The sequence below is a fragment of the Propithecus coquereli genome, unplaced genomic scaffold (assembly GCF_000956105.1).
Source record: "Propithecus coquereli isolate 6110/MARCELLA unplaced genomic scaffold, Pcoq_1.0 Scaffold370, whole genome shotgun sequence".
Taxonomy (NCBI): Eukaryota; Metazoa; Chordata; class Mammalia; order Primates; family Indriidae; genus Propithecus; species Propithecus coquereli.
In genome coordinates, this window is record NW_012149397.1 from 2,625,893 (window position 1) to 2,648,714 (window position 22,822).

Below are 22,822 nucleotides of genomic sequence, written 5' to 3' on the forward strand. Positions count from 1 at the left end.
AATGGATCCCGTTCTTCTGCTCTTGTGGTGCCCCACTTTGGATAATGGGCTTAAGTTTAATCCAGGAAAGTATAAGAGGTGCTAGATCACTGTCGCTAATGCAATCTTGATCAAAAAAAGCAAAGCTGAAAGCATCACACTACCTCATGTCAAAATATACTACAAAGCTTTAATAACCAAAACAACTTGATATTGGCATAAAAATGGACTCAGAAACCAATGAAACAGAATAGAGAGCCCAGAAATAAATCCATGCATTTATAGCCAACTGTTTTTTGACAGAGCTGCCAAGAGCACATAATGGGGAAAGGACAATTTCTTCAATAAATGGTGCTGGGAAAACTAGATATCTACATGCAAAATTAAATTAGACTCTTATGTCACACCATAAATAAAAATTGACTCAAAATGGATTAAAGATTTGAATGTAAGACCCAAAACTATGAAACCACTAGAAGAAGATGTAGGGGAAAAGCTCCATGGCATTGGTCTGAGCAATGATTTTTTTGGTTATAACCTGAAAAGCACAGGTAACAAAAGCAAAAATAGACAATGGGACTATGTCAAACTAAAAAGGTTATGCACAGCAAAGGAAACAAGCAAATGAGTGAAAAGACAACCTACAGAATGGGAGAAAATATTTGCAAACTATACATCTGATAAGTGGTTAATATCTAAAATATATAAATAACTCAATAGCAAGAAAAGAAATAACCCGATTAAAAAATTAAAACCCAACGGACCTTAAAAGACATTTCTCAAAAGAAGACATATAAATGGCCAATAGGTATATGAAAAATGCTCAACATCTCTAATCATCAGGAAAATACAAATTAAAACCACAATCACCTCACACTTATTAGAATGGGTATTATCAAAAACACAAAGGATAACAAGTGTTGGTGAGGATGAAAGTGTTGGTGAGGAGAAAAGGGAATGCTTGTACACTGTTTGTGGGAATGTAAATTATACAGCCATTATGGAAAACTGTATGGAGATTTCTAAAAAATCACATAGAACTAACATATGATCTGGCAATCCCACTATTGGGTATTACCAAAGTAAAAGAAACCAGTAAATCAAAGGGATACCTGCACCCCCATGTTTATTACAGCACTATTCACAAGAGCCAAATATGAAAACAACCTAAGTGTCTATCAGTGAATGCATGGATAAAGAAAGTGTGGTATTTACACACAATAGAATACTATACAGTCATTAAAAAGAAGGAAACACTGTCACTTGCAGGATAAACCTGGAGGACATTATGCTAACTGAAATAAGCCAGCAGAGAAAGACAAATACTGCACGATCTCACTTATATGTGGAATCTAAAAAAAAAAAAACCTAACTCCTAGAAGCAGAGAGTAGAACACTGATTACTAGAGGCTGGGGTGGGTGAATGGAGAGATGTTGTGGTCAAAGGGTACAATGTTTCAGTTAGACAAGAGGAATGAATAGGAATGAATGATAAGTATTTGACGTGATGGATTAAAAGAAAAGAAAAAAGCCTCAACTTTTGGCATTGCTGATCTTCTATATATTTGTTATTTCGCTGATATTTTTACTCTTTAATATTTCTGGCAAACAATCCCAGGGCAAAAGGCTGCTCATAGTAATTTCCCAGATCTGGGCCCAGTGATTCCACACTATCTTCTCATTTTATTGATGATTTTCAGATGTTTCTACATGTAATCTAGCTTTTTTAGTTACCTCACTCAGTGAGAAGGTTGGTAGAATAATCCAATGTGTCAGTATTAGATATAGAAAACTGAAATTTTTAACTGTGGAAATAAAGCAACTGTCACACTTCAGTGTGAGTTAGTTTAAAAGACATTTGGCCTGAGGAAGGGAGGTTTAGCTCTAGAACAGGCCTAAAGCAAGATAAGACTCCTGTTTCTGAGTATGGCCCTACTTAAAATTTCCAAAATTTAGCTTTATTTGGGTATGAATATCTACAAGGTTGTCATACGGTAAGCAATTGCACCCTTAAAAGAAAAACTCACTGGTACTCTAGACCACAACGGAAAAATACCGAAAAGGTGACATTACTTAAAACAAATGGCATCTGAAGGAAATGTTCTGGAGTCTAAATCCTCACAGGCAAATAATCTTGTGGCATGGGTAATGCTTGCTCTGCTTATGTCCTTTTGGTGACCAACACCACACTCCCACAGAGTGTTGTCAGAGCCAAGTTTCAGGACATAACCATGTCTGCAATAATAAAAGGGGTAGGAGAAAACATAATACCAGAATTTTCCATGTGCTAGTGTGGTTAAAATAGTTTCTGCAAAAGGACTCATGTAACAGTCCATTAAACCACAAAATTGTAGAGCAGGGACCTCAGAAATGATAAAATTTGGTTTTTTGCAATCATGTCAATCTTAGCATGGTAGTTATTGGTACTCCTCAATGCTGTTACTTTAAGAGTTACTTCTTTTTATGATTGCTTATATTCTTCTTAAAAACTATTCTTTTCTGATCTGTTTATAAAAAGCTCAAAACATTATAAAAAATACAGAATTACATAGTAAAAGTCTCCCCATTATTCCATTACCCAGAGATAACTACTGTTAACAAACAGTTTGTTGTTTATTCCTTCCAATTTGTTCTCTAGTAATATACTAAATTACATACATCAAAAGAAGATAAGACCATAATACATGTATGGTTTGAAAATCTCTTTTCCCCTCTTGGTATACTCTGGCCAACTATGCATGCTGATATTAATGGAGTTACTTCAGTCTCTCCAAATTGCTTTATGGTAAGCCCATTATTCTCTACCAATACACAACTTTTTTTTTTTTTTTTAATCCATGGTTACAGTGCTTCAGAGTACTTCCCTGGAGGCATACTTTTGCAAGAAAGATGTGTTTCTATAATGGATTCCTAAAATGAAATGCTGGGACAGACAGTGTAGCTGCTGTTAAACTGTTCTCAAAGAACATGAGCATTTCTGTTTGCCCCACACACTGGCCAACACAGCATGTCAACAGCACTTTTTTTTCCCAAAAACCAATGTGTGTGTTTCAAATCAGGCCATGATTTTTGATTAGCAGTGATCCTCAAGCCTCATTGCATGTTGGAATTATTTGGATAATTTTCAAAAATACTGATGTACAAGCTCTACCCCCATATTTTTGTCATCGACACTTCACTGATAGTGAAAAATGTATGTTTTAATGTACGTTTCTTGGCTATTACTGAGGCTGAGAAATTATTTTCTTCTGTTTATTGACCACTGACATTTCCTATTCTGTGAACTGCCCATTTAATGGCTTTTGCCCATTTGTGTACTCATTTTCTTTTTGTCTTGTCATGACCTTTTTTTTTTTTTTAAGACTGAGTCTTGCTCTTTTACCCTGGGTAGAGTTCTATGGCATCATCACAGCTCACTGCAACCTCAAACTCCTGGGCTCAAGCGATCCTTTTGCCTCAAACTCCTGAGTAGCTGGGACTACAGGCACATGCCACCTCACCTGGCTAATTTTTCTATTTTTAGTAGAGATGGGGTCTTGCTCTTGCTCAGGCTCATGTCGAACTCCTGACCTTAAGCGATCTTCCCCCGTCAGCCTCCCAGAGTGCTAGGATTACAGGCGTGAGCCACTGCGCCCAGCTGTCTTGTAATGGCTCTTTAGTTGAGAAAAACAAATTTCTTTCAGAGTTTCAGAGGTATTTATCCATTATCTTCTTGTTTCTAGAGTTGCTGTTCAGCAGCCTGAAAACATTCTAATCCAGATCCTCTGATTTACTTTTGTCTCTGCAAGTATGCAGGATTTTCTCTTTGTCTCAGTATTCTTAAGTTGCATAATTATGTGCCTTGGATATCCGTCTAATTTCATCTATAACACTGAACACTCAGTGGGCCCTTTCATACAGGAAATCTGTGTCCTTTAATTCCAGGACATTTTCTTAAATTGTTTCTTCATTGATTTACACAATTTTCTCTGTTTCTTTTTCTGGAACTCCTAACTAGACACTAAACTTCCTTGTCTGGTCCTTAATTATATCTTTTCTCTTCTGTTTTCTAGCTACTTCTTTGCCTTTCAAGCCCTATTTTTTAGGAGGCTTCCTTAGCTTTAGCTCCTAACATGACTATTGAGTTTCTCATGTGTGTAATCAAACTTTCAGTCTCCAAAGTTTTCTTTTCTGATGTGCATATGTATGGTGGGGGGAGATTCTCAATGTTAATGTTAGAATCTTCCCAAATGTTTAGTAATCCTAGCTATCTGCTCATGATTAAGAATACAGGATTAAAACACTGACTAGAAGCTCTGAACATATGGGTGGAACTTGTCAAGTTTGTGCTCGCAGCTGGGTTGTATTAGTAGCTAGTTTGGATTCTGAATATGGGGGCTCCCTGCTCCACCAGCCACCCACCTCACTGTCCACCTCTAGGCCAAACAGATGAGCACAAGGGTTCTAATGTGGGGGCAAATGTCTAATATTTAGAACAAATCATGGAGACATCAACAGGACTGGGGTCATCTTCCCTGCTACTTTGAGTGCAGTTTTTGAACCTACCTACTGTTCCCAGGATCTCTAACTTCCAAACCTGGAACACCCCCAGGGCTGTCCTCTCCCATATGTTTTAGGCTGTGGTGTCTTCTTTCAGAAGGACCCTGTCGGCCTTTAGTCTTTAAAGAATTTCTTGACATTAATTGTCTTCTATTATCTTTGCAGTACGTTTTACCTTTTTAAAACAAATATAGTTTTCATTATTTTAGGTGTTTGGGTGGCCCAAATCTTGATTCAGTCCACCATCTTGATTCAGTCTATCCAGGTCATTTTATAAAACCTTGATTTGGTCTATCTAGGTAATTCAAACAAAGATTTAGCTCCTCTTTGCCAAATAATTTGGACCTCTGAAATAAGGACATAAAATTTTTTGAAATAATTCTGCAATTACTGAGTCTAGGACAAGCACTGAGTTAGGCCTTTTATATATATTATTACTTTTCTTTTCAGAAAAATTTGAAAGGTACGTATTATCATCCCAGTTTTACAGAAAAATGAACTTTAGCCAGAAACATTAAGTAACTTGACTCAAGTTCCCCCATAAGCAGCAGGGTTGGGCTCAGAATCCTGACTTGTCTCTAACTTGCTCATTTGCAGATGAAGAAAATAAGGCCAAAGTAGACAACTAATTGCCAGAGTAACAGATTATAATTAGGAGCCTCACAGCTCCTTTGCACATTGCTTTTTATTATTTCATACTTATAAGTTACATGATTTCCAATGACATTAATATGTAATTGCTTTTTGTTTTAACAATATTGTGGGGGATACTGGGGTGGGCAAGTAGAGAGATGAGAGAGTTAAATAACATTAACCTGATTAAAAAGAAACTCTAGATATATACAGCCTTCAGTTGAACAAGAGTATCATTCCTATAGTCTGATAAGGCTCAAATGATATCATACTGGCTAGCATGAACAATGAACATTAAGATTTTTTTAAAAGCCAATAGTCTGTGAAAACCACAGATTTCTTAATCAAGCTCATCTTTGTGCTTCCAACTGTGTCTTTCGAGGCTACAAACGAAAGGCTACTTCCCCTCCCCGCCCCTGTTTTCCACTTTTCCTATGATTAAAAAAAAAATTTCCCTTGGTAACCATTTTCCCTGGTTACTTTCTTGGCTGATTTTCTGCACAAAGCACTGGAAGGCATTTATCCCCAAGGGAGGCAGTTATTTTAGATTTTACTAAGAAGTCAGCTAGCATTTTTCAACATTCCCTTCTGTTCTTTGTTTTTAAAGAAAGCTCTGATTTTGTTTCATTTTCAGCTGGAGACTTAAATGACACCAAGCAAAGCCTACTTAGTTTAGATTTCCAGGTAAAAAAGTTTTAAATTTTAAGTTTCTACTAAAGCATGTGGAATGGTTTTAATATTTGGGTATTTTGTGTTGCAAATATGTTTAAGCCTTCAGTAAATTAGCTCTTTACTAATAGATTTTAAAAGTTCAAAGTATCTATTATTCTGTTTACTTGTGTTTTTCAGGATGTACTTCCCAAGTATTTAAAACTTTACAGCATTAAGATTAAATTATTTTTATATGTTTAGATAGAATTATGTGCTTAATAGAAGTATAAACTGGTTTGAAAATTTCATTTTTTTTCAATTTTTAAGCCCTAAAAGAACATAAATGATTAATTAAAAATGTTTTTCATTTTAAACATGTTCAATGAAGTGAAAAGAGATAACAGACATCTCAGGGATCCGTGTAGAAGTTTAAAATTCTAAATTAATATTTCTATAGTTTACTTAAGACAACTGATGAAAAACTTTAAATGGAGAAAATAAGTTAATCAGCGTTTTTAGACGATACTTAATGTTTGGATAAACACAATAAGTGCCAGAGGAAGAAATATACTTGATAAAAATGATACTGTGACTAGAGTGCCAGAAAATTTACCTCTATGTACTCATTTATGAAGTTGTTTATTAAAGCAAATATTAAACACAAAGCAAAATTACACAAATGACTGAAAATAACAAAGGCCTAAGCATCGATTATAAAATTAGTATGGAGGGGCCATTTCATAAAATTTATTTAAACATTTCAATGAGACAATTTAGATACTGATTTTTGTCAAAATTAAGATAGCTCTGTAAATTTCTTTGTGTACATATTTATTTAGATTTCTGGATAAATAAAAGTGGGTCAGTTTGGGGGGAAAAAAGACAGGCTAAGAGAGGTGGTTTCCAGGATGAGGATACTGGGAGGGAGGGGTGTGCTCAGCCTGGCCACAGTTGGAACGTTCTTTCCTAAGCACTCACTCAGGCAATGCCCCATATGTGAGTGCTTATAGGGGGTCCAGGGACAGCAGGATGCCTGAGACCCTCATGAGAGTGTAACTCCAGAGCACTCAGATCCAGAGCCTGACTCCTCACAACAGGATGGAGGGTCTGCACATATGATCGTCAAAGCAAGAAAATTTCAATGTACACACTTTATGCAATACAGAGCATTTATGATGTCCGTCAGAAGCCACCTGCCCTGCCACTCAGCAAATTCTAGTTCTATCCTGTCTTCCAGTTCAGTTTTTCATATTGTTTTCCCCTGCTGCTGTTGCTATTCCTTTCCAACATACTATACATTGCTCTCTGAATTGATTTTCATGATTTCAGGTGCCAGTCAGCTAATGGATTTGCTCCTTCTTTATATTCTGTATGTTAGTTTTTCTAAAACTAAAATAGATTACAAAAAGTTTTTCAGATATAGTTACATTTCAATGACTTACAGTAATAGTTCTGAAATGACTACAGTAATTAATGTACATATATACAAAAAAACGTCTGTATGCTGAGGTCAGCTGACATGAAGATATCTTAGAGGCTGCCATTTGTTCAGCTAAGGTGACGAGGTGGTAAGTTGGAACATGAAACAAGTGAAACCTGACTAGAGGAGGATGATTCTGGCAGAAGAAGTTATAAAAAGAACTACTAAGATTCAAGAGGGCAAACTGAGCAGACATCGTGCCCTCTTCTCCTCTTATCAAATCCCTAGAAATAACAGAAGATATATCACAAACAAATAAATACGTGAATATATATCTTCACTAGGAAATAAAAAGGGGAGCTCCTGGTGGGACAGAAACTATGAGAAGTCCTTCGCAGATGAAGGGAAGATGGGGATGAATTTAAAGAGGCAAATGTAGCCTTCAATAGGCATGGGAAAAACTGAGTAAAGAGAGTTTGTACGGGAAAGAAAGAAGTTTTTAGTTTAAAAGATCCCAAGAAGGATAAATAAACAACCACTATCACCTATACTGGGGCACACTGTAGTAAAACTTCTGAATATCAAAGATATGTTGAAAATTTGAAAAAAACTTCTATAGAAAGAAAAAAGGTTTCTTATAAAGGGATGAGAATCAGATTCAAGTCAAATTCCTTAATAGCAACACTAAATATAAGAAAATAGTATCTGTAAAATATTAAAGGAAAATGATTTTGAAACCAAAGTTCTATTTCCAACTAAACAGAATGATATTTTAAGACATATAAGAACCACGAAATTTTACAACCTACAATATTCCTTGAGAGAAAGATATATTTCTGAAAGAAATAAGATGAATCTGAGGGGGCTTCTACTTCTGATAGTGGCGGACAAGGAAGTCAAACCATTAAACCTGCTGAGAATAACTAGAAAAGGTGAGAAAAACAACAGGGCCGATATTTGGAATAGGACTGAAACCCAGAGAGGTCTGGAAGAGCTTTTCTTCTGGAACTATCTGTGGATTCCAGCAGAGGTGGTTGAGAAGATTAGCAGAACTTTAAAACAGCCTCATGAGGCTAGAGGGAAACAAAGAAACAGGGCCAAGCAAGCAGGGGATGGGTGGTTGATGGTGAGGAAAAGTAATGCTGGTGAAATGAGCAGGCTTTGGGTTGGACGCAAAATGCAATTATTAATTGGACATGGTGAGGCCTAGCTTCAAATCATTCAATATATGACTGGTAGTGTCCTTAATCTCATGCCCAAAGCATATGTATGTCCTCTTTGGATAGAGAATACATCATCCTAGTCCTCAAAGTATTTTCATAATTTTTCATATACAATGGCTGGCACCCAATCAAAGCTCATCAGGCATATGAAGAGACAAAATAACATGGCTAAAAACCTAAAGAAACAACAGACAATAAAAACAGACACAAAGAAGATCCAGAAAACCTGGTCTTCAGACACAGACTTTAAAACAAGTGTGATCAATATGTTCACAAAAGTGAAAGATGAGAGAGGAGCATAATAATTTCAATAGAGATAGTAAACAATAAAAAGAACCCACTGAAAACTTGAAAACTAAAAGAATACAATAAAAGAAACAAGGAAGTGAATGGATAGACTTAATACCTGATAAACCATAGCTGAAGAGAGTGTTAATGAACCAGAAGATAAGTACAGAGAATAACCAGGATGAATCACGGAGTGACAGAAGGACAAAGGAGGGGAAAGTGACATTAAAGACACAATGAGAAGGCTACTATGCATGTAACTGTAGCTCTAGAAAGAAAGAGGAGAGGGAAAGGTGAAGTACTATTTAAAGAGATTAGGGCTGAGAAGTTTCCAAATTTTATGAACAAAATCAGGCCTATAAATTCAAGAAGTGCTATGAATCCCAAACAGAATAAAAACAAGAAAATCATACTTTTATACTCCAGAGCATAATAGCCAAAACCCAAAGGCAATGAGAATATCTTAAAAGCAGCCAGGAAAAAAGTTAATTTTAAAGGAGAAATAATTGGATTGAGAGATCACTTCTCAATAGAATCAATGGAAAAAAGAAGACACAGAAATTGTATCTTCAAGCTGGGCATGGTGGCTCATACCTGTAGTCCCAGCTACTCAGGAGACTGAGGCAGAAGGATTGCCCAAGGCCAGGAGTTCAAGATCAGCCTGGGCAACACAGTGAGACCTCCCCCCCAATCTCTAAAAAGTAATTTAAAAAAAAAAACTCAGCTGGGTGTGGTACGACATGCCTGTAGTTCGAGCTACTTGTGAGGCTGAAGTGGGAGGATTGCTTGAGGCCAGGAGTTTAGCCCAGGGAACTTAGCAAGACCTTGTCTCTCAGAAAAGAAAAAAAAAAAAAAGAGAGAAAAGAAATCATATTTTTAAAACGCTGGAAGAAAACATTTATCAACCTAGAATTCTATATCCAGCAAATATATCCTTTCAGAATGAAAGTCATATATAAACATTTTCAGATAAATAAAAAAGAATTAATCATCAACAGACCTGCATAAAAGAAACTACTAAAAAGTGTTCTTTAATCAGAAAGAAAATAATCCTGATAGAAGATTGGAGATACAGGAAGGAATGAGAAAAACAAAAAGGATAAATGTTTAGGTAAATCTAAATAAGTGGTTCTCAACTGAGGGGCACATTACATTTGGAAACATTTTTGGTTGTCACAACTGGGGGGAAGGTGCTGTTGGTATCTAGTTGTTAGAAGTCAGGGATGCTGTTAAATATCCTCTAATACACAGGCCAGCTCTCAACAAAAAAGAATTATCTAGCTCAAAATGTTAACAGTGCCAAGGTTAAAAAGGCCTGGTCTAAATGAACTTTGACAAAATGATGATATCAATCCTTTGAGGGTTTAAAATATATAGAGAATCAAAATAAATGAGAAAAACAGAATATGTGCTGGGATGGGATAACTGGATAGTTCATCCTGGTTCTTGCGTTATTCAGGAAGAGGTAAAGGTACTAATTTATATTAGACTTTGATAAGTCAAGGATGTATGTAGTAATCTCTACAAAGAACAGAATGGTAAATAATTACTAAGGAAATAATAAAAACCAAGCAATCAATTAAAAAAAAAGAAAACAGGCAATAGAGGGCAAAATCTTATTTGATTTTCTATTTATTTTTGTGTATTATTAATTTGTATCTTTCCAGAAATGTGTTCGTTTCATCTAAATTGACAAATTAAATTGCATAACATTGTTCACAATTAAAAAAAGAAAACAGAACAACTAAAAAAGGTAGGACAAATAAAAAGCAAACAGAAAGTAGACTTAAACATATCAAGTATTACATTAAATGTGAATAGACTAAATGTACCAATTAAAGGACAAAGACTGTCAGATGGCATTAAAAAACCCCCTGATATGCTACCAATAGAAAATATATTGAAAATATTAAAAGAAAGAAAGATTGATAGTAAAGTGATGCAAAAAATATATCAAGCAGACATTAACCAAAAGAAAGCACCTATGTTAATATTAGACAAAGTAGATCTTATGGTAAAAGCACTACTAGAGACACTGAAATTATCTACCTAATGATGAAAGCACCAGAAAGATATAACAATTCTAAATTTGTATATACCTATAATTATCAGGACAAATAGGACAAATAATTAGGACAATTAGAACAAATAGGGTGATAGTGTTAAAATCTTCTAAATCCTTATTGATATTCTGTCTACAATTTTTAAAGTAGACTTTATTTTTTAGAGCAGTTTTAGGTTAACAGCAAAACTGAGTGGAAAGTATAGAACTCCCATATACCCCTTCCCTGACAATCAACACCTCACACCACTGATGAACCTATACTGACATTATCATCCAAAGTCCATAGTTTACATGAGGTTTCACTCTTGGTATTGTATATTATATGAGATTTGACAAATGTTTAATGACATGTATCCACCTTTATAGTACCATAGTCCCTTGGTATCTATGGGGATTGGTTCCAGGACTCCTCCTCAAGGATACCAAAATCTGAGGATGCTCAAGTCCCTTACGTAAAATGATGTAGTATCTGCATATAACCTACACATGTGCTCCTGTGTACTTCAAATCATCTCTTATGAGAAATTACTTATGCCAAAATCAATGTAAAGCCTATGCAAATAGTTGTTGTACTGTACTGGCTAGTGACTAATGACAAAGAAACAAAAGTCTGTATATGTTTAGTACAGATGCAACCACAGTAGGCCTAAGTACATTTTTGACTCGTGGTTGGTTGAATTGGCAGATGCGGAACTCATGATACAAAGGGCCGGCTGTAGGGTATCAGAATAGTTTCACTGCCCTAAAAATCCTCTGTGCTCCACCTATTCAACCCTCCTCATCCCAAGTCCTAGCAACCACTGATCTTTTACTGCCTGAATAGTTTTGCACTTTCCAGAATGTCACAGAGTTGGAATCGTACAATATATAGCTGTTTCAGATTTTGGATTTCTTTCACTTAGTATCGTGTATTTGAGGCTTCTCTGTGTCTTTTTGTGGCTTGATTCCTCATTTCTTTTTAGAGATAAATAATATTCCATTATCTGGATGTACCAACAATTATGATTTGTTTATTCATTCACCTATTGAAGAAGATCTTGATTGCTTCCAAGTTTTGGTAATTATGAATAAAGCACCTATAAACATCTGTGTGCAGGTTTTTGTGTAGACATAGATTTTCAACTCATCTGAGTAAATACAAAGGCACATGACTGCTGGATTGTATGGCAAGAGTAAGTTTAGTTTTGTAAGAAACTGCCAAACTGTCTTCCAAAGTGACTGTACTATTTTGCACTCCCACAAGCAATGAATGAGAGTTCCTACTGCTCCACATGCTGACCAGCACTGGGTGTCGTGTTTTGGATTTTAGACATTCTAATAGATGTGTAGTAGTATCTCATTTTAATTTGCAATCTGTCTACTATTTTTTTTTTTTTTTTTTGAGACAGAGTCTCACTCTCTTGCCCGGGCTAGAGTGCCGTGGCGTCAGCCTAGCTCACAGCAACCTCAAACTCCTGGGCTCAAGTGATCCTCCTGCCTCAGCCTCCCGGGTAGCTGGGACTACAGAAATGCGCCACTGTGCCCAGCTAATTTTTTCTATTTTTAGTTGTTTGGCTAATTTCTTTCTATTTATAGTAGAGACGGGGTCTCGCTCTTGCTCAGGCTGGTCTCGAACTCCTGAGCTCAAGCAATCCTCCCGTCTCGGCCTCCTGGAGTGCTAGGATTACAGGCGTCAGCCACCGCGCCCGGCCCTGTCTACTATTTTTAAAATTAATATTTGAGACAAGAGTGTTGAAATTTTGGATGATAATTGTGGCTTTTGTCTTTTGTAGCTCTTGAAAACAAGTTCACTGATTTTTTTTTTGCAATGCTTAATGTGCTATTCATTCCTTGTAGTATATATTTTTCCTCTCTCACATTCTAGTTTTCATCTTTAAAAGTTGGAGGCTGGGCTTGGGGCTCACACCTGTAATCCTAGTACTCTGGGAGGCTGAGATGGGAGGACTGCTTGAGGCCAGGAGTTTGAGACCAGCCTGAGCAAGAGCAAGACCTCCATCTCTACAAAAAATAGAAAAAATTAGCCGGGCATAGTGGTGCGTACCTGTAGACCCAGCTACTTGGGAAGCTGAAGCAGGAGAATTGCTTGGGCCTAGGAGTTTGAGGTTACAGTGAGCTGTGATGACGCCACTGTACTCTAGCTGGGGCAACAGAGTGAGACTCTGTCCTGAAAAAAAAAAAGTTTGGTTTGGATTTTTAAAAATATCTTCCATGTTTCCATTTAGCATGGTTAATCTTTTCTCTACCTCTTGAACATATGGAATATAGGTATAGTAACTTTTAAAGACTTACTTAATAATTATATCAGCAATGTCATTTCTGGATTGGTTTCAATAGATTGATTTTTCTCATCATTATGGGTCAACTTTTCCTGTTTATTTGTGTGCCTGGCAAATTTACAATGGATTCCAAAACACTTGTTGGGTGCTCTGGGACACGGTTAAGTTATTGTTTGATTCTTTTAGAAAGCCTTGCTTTTAAGGTTTGTTAAATGGGATCAGAGCAGACTCTAGCCTATGGCTAATTATTTTCCTCTACTGAGGTAATGCCTTTTTGAGATGCCCGTGAATTACAAGGTTTTCCACTCCAACTAGTGGAACACAAACTCTTTCTGGTTTTTTAAGCTCCAGGGATTTTTTTCCTTTGTCCTTTCAGGTAGTTCTTTCCCTGGTCTTGAGTAGTTTATTCACACACATGTGCTATTCAGTACTCAATTGAAGACCTGAGATTCCTGAAAGGCTTTCTCCGGGCTAGCTCTCACCTCTCCATACTCTGCCCTGTGAACACTAGTCTCTTTGGTGTCCTCAGATTCCCAGCTCTTTCTTTTCAACTCAGGGAGACTACTGGGCTCTGCCTGGGTTCCCTTCCTGTGTCTGGAAATTCTCTCTAGGCAGTAAGCAGGTCAACCATAGGGCTATCAGCGATTTTGACGTGCCTTCCTCTCAGGGATCACTGTCCTGATCTGCTCTATGTTTAATGTTTGGAAAACGTTTCATATATTTTGTCCTATTTTTAAGTTCTTTCAAGTAGGAAGGTATATCTGGTTGTTGTTACTCCATCTTGGCTAGAAGTGAAGTTAGATTTGTTAAGTTTTGTCACAATACTGGTGCAATGGCTGACAAGTTCTCTAGGAAGTGACTATGATGTAACTTCATAGCCTCTATAAGAATTGCCTTCATGGAGCTGCTCTGGTTACTAGTTATCCAACCGGCAGGAATGTTGTTATGGCAATGCAGGGATGGCAACCTCCACAAAACAGTGCCCATAGTCTTGACCTTCAGGGGATATATCATATGCCAGAATATTTTTTTCTCCTTTGCCACAGGCCATGAGTGTTGGAAAATACAGCAGAATATTAAAAATAGGTCAGTTACTGACAGCTGTATCTAGGCCAAGGACCCAGGGTAGCAACCCTGTGTTTGCTACAATCATAGTATTCTACTGAGAGAAGATCATAATATTTGGCCAGACTTAAAACTGATCAGCCTGCATTTCCTAAACATTTGGGTGGTAGACACTGTGGCTTGAGGAATGCATGCATTAGCCCCAGCACATGGTTTTCCATTTAGATGTCCTTGAAATTTCCCACAGCTTGCCTTAGGTTATGAAGCAGACCTCTAAGATAGTAGCATCTGGACATCAACAGATTATAGCCATGTGTCTCTTAAGGATGGGGATACATTTTGAGAAATGTGTTGTTAAGCAATTTCGTCATGTGAACATTATAGAGTGTACTTACACAAACCTAGATGGCATAGCCTACTACACACCTAGGCTTTCTGGTGTAACCTGTTGCTCCTAGGCTACAAACTCACACAGCACGTTATTGTACTGAATACTATAGGCAATTGTAACACATTGATCAGTATTTGTATATTTAAACATACCTAAATATAGAAAAGGTACAGTAAAAATACTATATACAAGATAAAAAATGGTACATACGTATAGGTTACTTACCACGAATGGAGCTTGTAGAACTGGAAGTTGTTCTGGGTGAGTGAGTCAGTGCTGAGTGAATGGGAAGGCCTAGTACATTACCGTATACTACTGTACATCTATAAACACTATACACTTAGGCTACACTAAATTTATAAAAAATTTTTTTCTTTTTTCCACAATAAATTAACCTTAGCTTACGGTAACTTTTTCATTTCACAAACTTTTAAATTTTTTAACTTTTTGACTCTTTTGTAATAAAACTTTTCTTAAAACACAAACATATTGATCAGCCGTACAAAAAATATTTTCTTTCTTCATATCTTAATTCTGTAAGATTTTTTTATATTAATTATTTTTTTCTTTTTACTTTTCAAACTTTTTGGCTACAAACTAAGACACAACACACACATCAGCCTAAGTCTACATAGGGTCAGGACCATCAATATCACTGTCTTCCATCTTTACATCTTGTCCTAATGGAAGTTCTTCAGAGGCAATAACACATATGGAGCTGTTGTCTCCTATGATAACAATGGGCTGGGAAAATGGGTTGTGGATGACATTAGTCAAAGAATGCCTTGGCAGACAGGTGGAAAGAAATCTCCTAAGAATTGTTGAAAACCTACAGAACAGTGGGGCCCATAGAGAGGTTAGCTAACTATGGCTCAGGGGCCAAGTCCAACCCACTGCCTTTTTTTGTAATGAGTTTTAAGGGAACACGGCCACAATCATTTGTTTATATATTGTCTACGGTCATTTTTGTTCTGCAATGGTAGAACTAAATAATTATGACAAAGAATGCATAACCTATAAAGCCTCAAATATCTACAATCTGGCCCAATATATAAAAAGTTTGGCTGGGCGTGGTGGCTCACACCTATAATTCCAGCACTTTGGGAGGCTGAGGTGGGAGGATCATTTGAGGCCAGGAGTTCAAGATCAGTCTGGGCAACATAGTGAGACTTGGTCTCTACAAAAACGAAAAAAAATAGCCAGGTGTGGTGGCTCATGACTATAGTCCTAGCTACTCAGGAGGTTGAGGCAGGAGGACTGCTTGAGCCCAGGAGTTCAAGGCCTCTGTGAGCTATGATGGAGCCACTGTACTCAGCCTGAACAAGACCCAGTCTCTAAAAAGAGAAAAAGTTTGCTCATGCCTGGTCTAGAGATAAAGATAAAATATGAAAAGTTCTTTGATTCTGATAGAAGAATTTCAAATTCTGATTTGGCAGTAATACTACAGCATATAGCCCATATATCATGTAAGTGTTATTTCTCAAAGACTTGCCCACTAAGATGTACAATTATAAGCCAGTTTTCAGAAGTAAAAATTTAGTCACCACTAATTTTGAAATTTTGTTTCATTCTAGAAATTGGCTTGTGAAAAGTCAAACATGAAGTTTGCAGCTTTGTTTTGTTTTGTTCTGCTTATCATTTTTCACATTGACTTTGGGCAAAATGAAGAAGCTCCTAGGAAGCAAAGGAGGAAGATACATCACAGAAGATTGAAGAAAAGTTCAACCTCATCCCAGCATAAATCAAACAGACAGCTTGGAATTCCCCAAACAATTGCGACACCAGTAGCAAGAGTTCCCATTGTTAACTTTGATTATGGTGTGGAGGAAAAGTTTGAATCTTTTTTAAATTTTCTTGGAGAAGAATCAAGCTATAATGTGTTACCAGGTAAGAGAACAGTATGAGTGAGGGAGGAAGGGAGGGGAGGTGGGAGGGGAGAAGGAGAGAGAGGGAGAGAAAGATATGAGAGGAAGAGAAAGAGATAGGGGGAGGGGAGAGGGAGAAACAGAACCTCCATGAAGATAATTTTTGAAAGAAAAATCCAAGCTATATTACTTTTTGTTTTCATCTACAAAGATAAATTTTTAAGTAATTTAAAAAATAATTTAAGGAACACACTTATAACACAAAATTATTGGAAAAAAGAAAAATTACTTATCCTACCACTATATATATATATATTTTTTTTTGAGACAGTCTTGTTCTGTTGCCCTGGCTAGAGTACAGCGGTGTCATCATGGCTCCCTGCAACCTCAAACTCCTGGGCTCAGGCCATCCTCTTGCTTCAGCCTCCCAAGTAGCTGGGACCACAGGTGCACGCCACGACACCCCGCTCATTTTTCTAATTTTTATAGATATGGGGTCTCACTCTTGCTCAGGCTGGTCTTGAACTCCTGACCTCAAGTAATCCTTCTGCCTCAGCCTCCCAGAGTGCTAGGATTACAGGTGTGAACCACCAAGCCCGGCCCCTATCACTATACTTATAAAATCACAGTTATCATTTTGGTTTATTTCTTTCTAGTATATTACACACACATATTAATTATAATTATGATATAGATAATATGCACATAAATTTGTAAACTTTTCATTTATAACAGATCACCTAGAATATAGAAATAAATTATTCAGATGAATCTATGAACACACACATAGCTATTAAATATTTTCAACCAAAATTTTTCAAACACAAATGTAGTTAAAGCCTCTGAATTTATTTTACATAGACTAAACCACTGACTTTTTAAAGGTTTAAAAGACTAAAAATTCTGCCAAAGATTTCAACTAGGCGTTTTTAAAAACAGTATTTAATGGTCCACATATTCCCAAGTTTGGGAGAAAAAAGTAATTATATTATAGGTATGTTACCATTACATAAAACTTAAAAGAAAATATCACTATATAATTTTCTGTGGCCAATATTCATATATTGTCTCAATAAAGCTATATATTTCCACATTATTTCCATGAAGTTAATAGAAATAACATACAACTATCATGAAAATAGGCAATTTAGGCCATATGTACAACATGAGTCAGAAAAGAGAGGCTGAGAAATCAAATAAAAAAAATACTGAAATAATAGTGTACTCATAACTACTAAACAAGGATACGATCAATATCCTTAGTTAAGTGGAAAGATATCTCAGCTATACTAATGGAAATACAGGGCCAAAAAGTGGTATGCATAATATGATCTCAAACCTATTTAAAAAGAATTCTAAATATGTACTGTAGGGTAGTATGTATAAAAAAATTATAGAAGATATATATTAAATATTTCTAAATTGCCCAAAAATGTTTTCCTGAGGTCCTAAGGTAATTCTTTTTATTGTATTACCACACATACCATAAAATGTATCATTTTAACCATTTTAAAGTATATAATTCAGTGGCATTTAGTACATTCACAATACTGTATAAACATCACCACTATCTAGTTTCTGCACATTATCATCACCCCAAAAGGAAACCCTGTACATAAGCTCCTCATTCCTCCCAACCATCAGCCCCTGGCAACCATTCATTTGCTCTGTCTCTATGAATTTACCTATTCTGGAAATTTCATATAAATGCAGTCACATAATATGTGGCCTTGTGTATCTGACTTCTTCACTTAGCATAGTGTTTTCAGGGTTCATCCATGTTTAGCTTGTATCAGAACTTCACTCTTTTCTATGGCTGAATAATATTCCACTGTATGGGTATACCACATTTGTTTGTCCATACATCAGTTCATGGACATTTGGGTTGTTTCTACCTTTTGGCTATTCTAAGTAGCACAGCTGTGGACATTCATGCACAAGTTTTATTTCAACACCTGTTTTCAATTCTTTGGGGTATATACCTCGGAGTGGAACTGCTAGGCCATATGGTAATTATATATTTAATTAATTGATGAAAAAACAGATGTTTTCAAAGCAGCTACACTATTTTATATACCCATCACTAATGTGCACGGATCCCAGTTTCTCCACATTCTTGCCGACATCTGTTATTTAATTATTTTTTATTATAGCCATTCTTATGAGTGTGAAGTGGTATCTCATTGTGCTTTTGATTTGCATTTCCCTAATAACTGATGATGTTGAGCATCTTTTTATGTGTTGTTGTTCATTTGTGTATCTTCTTTGGAGAAATGTCTATTCAAGTCCTTTGCCTATTTTTAATTGGATTGTCTTTCTGTTGTTGAGTTGTAAGAGTTATTTACTCACATTCTGGATGTTATACCCTCATCAGATACATGACTTGCAAATATTTTCTCCCACTGTGTACACTATCCTTTCACTTTCTTGACAATGTCCTTTGATGCACCAAATTTTTAATTTTAATGAAGTCCAATTTATCTTTTTCTTTTGTTGTTTGTGCTTTTGGTGCCATATCTAAGACTCTATTGTGAAATACAAGGTCATGAAGATTTGCCCCCTTTTCTGAGTTTTTTGGTCTTAGCTCTTATATTTAGGTCCTTGATCCATTTTCAGTTAATTTCTGCATTTGATGTAAGGTAGGGATTCAACTTCATTGTTTTGCATATGGATATTCAGTTGTCCTAGCATCATTTGAAGAGACTATTCTTTCTCCTATTGAATGGTCTTTCCACCCTTCTTGAAAATCAGTTGGCCACAGATGTATGACTGACTTTCAGTATTCCATTGGTCTATATGTCTATCCTTATTACAGCATCACGCTGGCATAAGCTGATTATTGTAGCTTTGCAGTAAGCTTTTTGTCGGTTTTTGAAATCTGGAAGTGTGAGACTTTCAACTTTGCTTTTTTTCCTGAGGATTGTTTTGGCTATTTGGGATCCCTTGTATTTCCATATGAATTTGAAGATCAACTTTTTCATTTCTGCAAAACAGGACATTGAAATTTTGATAGGGTATAGGTGTTTTTATAACCAGGAAAAAACTTATTTTTTTTTTCAGAGGAAGAATTGGGTGGGTGGGATTAGTCTGTTGCAAGTATCCAAATGAGAGATGTGTAGGGCCTGAATTGGGCTGAGTTGGTGGTGGGGGAAAGGAGAGGACCAATGTGAGGGGCTCATTTGGGGATGGAATTTGAGGACAGTGGCTCAGATGGAGAAGTATTTGGAATGACACCAGGGTTGGAAGGAAAACATCCCTTCTAATATTCTCCTTGGCTTTCTCCGCCCCCCCGCCCCCGACACATACTCAAGTCCCAACTCCTTGGCTTTCTAATTGCCTGCTCAGCTGATACACTTATTTAAAAATCTACAACCCTGTATGTAGAGAAATGTTAAAAACCACTGCATTGTGCACTTGAAAAGAGTGAATATTATGGTATGTGAATTATATTTCAGTAGCATAATAGCTCATGTAATGTCTCATTGAGACATGCCATAGAAGCACATTGTCTGGTTTTACCTTTCCCCATCTGCACATCAACCAGGGTGGGCTGTGAGCTGGTCATTAGTGCTGTTTTAGCTCTCTGGGCACGTGATGGAACTGCACAGCCTGGACCCTTCCAAAGTTAGATGGGACCATACAATTTCCTTTGGCCAACAATAATTAGACACTTTTAGAGCACATGTGTGATTTTGCAACCTCATGTTCCCACTGCTATGGCAGTCAGGACAGTCTGCTTGTAGGTGAAGTGTGAGTGACTATAATGAGCTGAGCCCCTGCGTACCCACATTAGACACATAGCATAAATGAAAAATAACTGACATTTGGGAGTTGTTTGTTGCTGTTGTATAACTTAGCCTACCTTGATAGTTACAGAATGAAAGTGCACTTCAGGGTCAAGTTATCATGCAGAGGTCACTCACAGAGCCTAAGTGAGGGGACTGAGAGGAGAGCTAGTGAAGAGCATTTCAGAGGGTTACATCTACAAGGCATTTTTACCCTCTGAATGAATGTACATAGAATTCTATTCTGGTGTGGTTATATCAGTTTGATATCACGTGTATTCACTTCCATTCATAGTTACTGGTAATCACATGAGAAATTTAAGTGTGTGTTATTGTTTTCTTCTAGGAAAGAAGGGACACTGCTTGGTAAAGGGCATAACCATGTACAACAAAGCTGTATGGTCTCCTGAGCCCTGCACTACCTGCCTCTGCTCAGACGGAAGAGTGCTTTGTGATGAAACCATGTGCCACCCCCAGACATGCCCGCAAACAGTCATACCAGAAGGAGAATGCTGCCCAGTCTGCTCTGATACTGGTATAGAGATTTAGCTAAAACAAAATATCATGTGTGATATAATCTTTAACTTCCATTTGTTTTTATTTTGTCACTAATTTAAGCTTAAAATTATGATAAACTAGTCAGGTATTTAAAATATTGGTACAATGCTGATAAACATAGAAAATATCTGGGAAAGTGTATAGTGGCTTTATAGGTATAGGTCTATCAGACTGAGTAAACTTGGACCAGATTACATTCCATGTTTGACTTTCAGCTTTAGAGATATGGTAATAGAATTTCTACAACTAACAGTTTCTGAGTTCTTATAAGTTAAGGGTTCTACTTTGGTCTCTATATACATTATCTCACTTAATCCAACTCAACATGGGTATAGTTATCATCTCAAAGTCAGAGTGAACAAAGGAGGAGTAATTTGCATCTAGAGAAAACAAAAATCCAACCCTCCTGGCTGTTCCCAACCACTCAAAGGAAGCACAGGAACCTACATCCTTGCTTGGGTAATCCCAGGGAAATACAGAAGCCTGGCCTGGAGCATGATTTTATCCTGTGGCCCTTCTGTGCAGAGGAGGTCACAGCATGGGTTTTGTTGGCTGCTCACTGACCCCTTTTCCAATGAGGCTCGTATCTGATTGAGAGGAGGACGCTTGGGAAGGAGGCCTGGGTCTCTTCCAAGAAAAGCCTAACCATTGCCTTATGAAAATAAACGAATGAATACTTGTTAAAATAATTTGGTGGGAAGAGAAAGGGACATTTTCTCTTGTCTGTAACCAAGGTAGAATGCTCCCATGCACATAGATGATCACAGGGTAAGTGTCTACAAGTCTCCTGCCAGGAAAAAATTTAGAATATTTAGAAATTGTGTTTTGCTTTACACTGCCAATTGTTGCACTAAAGTATAATGCTTCACATAAAGTATTATTCTTATTAAAAAATGTTAGAAAATAAAAGTGTTTAATGAAACTGATTTCTTGGAGTAAAATACAGGTTTATAAGGCAAGATTTAGAAATTCTCATTTTTCAAATGACTTGGAATATTCTTGAAATGTTGTAGTTATTTTGGAAGAATAAACTTGGAAATACAGGAAGGATTTTAAATGTTTCAATATGATGGCTTTAGTTTCCTTCTACTAATTTTTTCCTATTCTCCTTCTGCATGCTTTGCTGGAGATGTGAAAAAAATAACCCACAGACTTTATAATATATACTGAGCTGATACCTCAAGCAATTTCTTTAAATAATTGTATTTTCTGAGTTCTTTTTGGGGGTAGTTATATATAGTATTAAATGAAAGTAGAAATATGATTAAATAAATTTATAAATTTTGATGGCAGAAAATCTATGCACATGAACTTACTTCTCCCTAGAACTCTTTACTCAGAGGGTGAATCGGAATCTAATGTTTGTCATGTCTTCCCCACTTTCTGCCAAAGATATAACAGCTAAATATAAATGCAGATTAACGTTTTACTATCATCTATTCTACTTCCACTATCATGGAAGGATAAACAGCACTCGGGTGCATATGTCTAAGTTAAAGCAGTATCACTTAAGTCCAGAACATCATCTGTAAGTCTTAGGCAGTAAAAATGATTTAAGTAGAGAGTCTGGAGGAAAAAGGAAAAGAAATTTCTCTCTATAATTCTGAATTTCAGAGAATACTGTTAGGCCTATGGAGCTGAAAAAAAACCAGACAAAAATAATCATAAATTTATAAACAAAAGGCAGTTTCACTCCCATTAGCAAGTAAAATACACATCTGTTATACTTTTTCTTATGTCTGATGACAGTTTATAAACTCTTACATTATCGGTATCTCCAATTAACAGAACAGTATCTATTATAAAGGTATCACATCACATCTGATTACATCACAATCTCACAACAGGATTGCTTACCATTTTGCATCATATGGCAATATTATTCCCTCTTTAATCACCAGGTAGGTAGCATGATATTTTAGCAAAAATAAGTATATAGTTATTTAACACAAAAAGACCCATAGGCAAAAAGAAATTGTCTAAAACAGATCTTACAAAATAGAAATAAAGTTACTATCAAAACTTTTTGAGGACAGGCATGGTGGCTCATGCCTGTAATCCCAGCTACTCAGGAGGCTGAGGTG

General features: G+C 36.5%; 2 protein-coding genes across 4 annotated transcripts in view; one reads left to right on the plus strand and one right to left on the minus strand.

The window, feature by feature from the left end:
* The window catches only part of CENPP (centromere protein P), a 236,502-nt gene that overhangs the window by 34,977 nt on the left and 178,703 nt on the right, over window positions 1–22,822 (minus strand). The gene's annotated exons all lie outside the window — the stretch shown is intronic.
* The window catches only part of ECM2 (extracellular matrix protein 2, female organ and adipocyte specific), a 35,224-nt gene continuing 18,180 nt past the window's right edge, over window positions 5,779–22,822 (plus strand). The window contains exons 1-3 of one of the 2 annotated variants that reach the window (XM_012651826.1): window positions 5,779–5,835; window positions 16,105–16,417; window positions 20,527–20,715. In XM_012651826.1, coding sequence (XP_012507280.1) covers window positions 16,129–16,417; window positions 20,527–20,715 — 478 coding nt within the window. In that variant the 5' untranslated portion in view covers window positions 5,779–5,835; window positions 16,105–16,128. The remainder of the gene's footprint in view (window positions 5,836–16,104; window positions 16,418–20,526; window positions 20,716–22,822) is intronic. The other variant, XM_012651825.1, reaches the window with a different exon arrangement.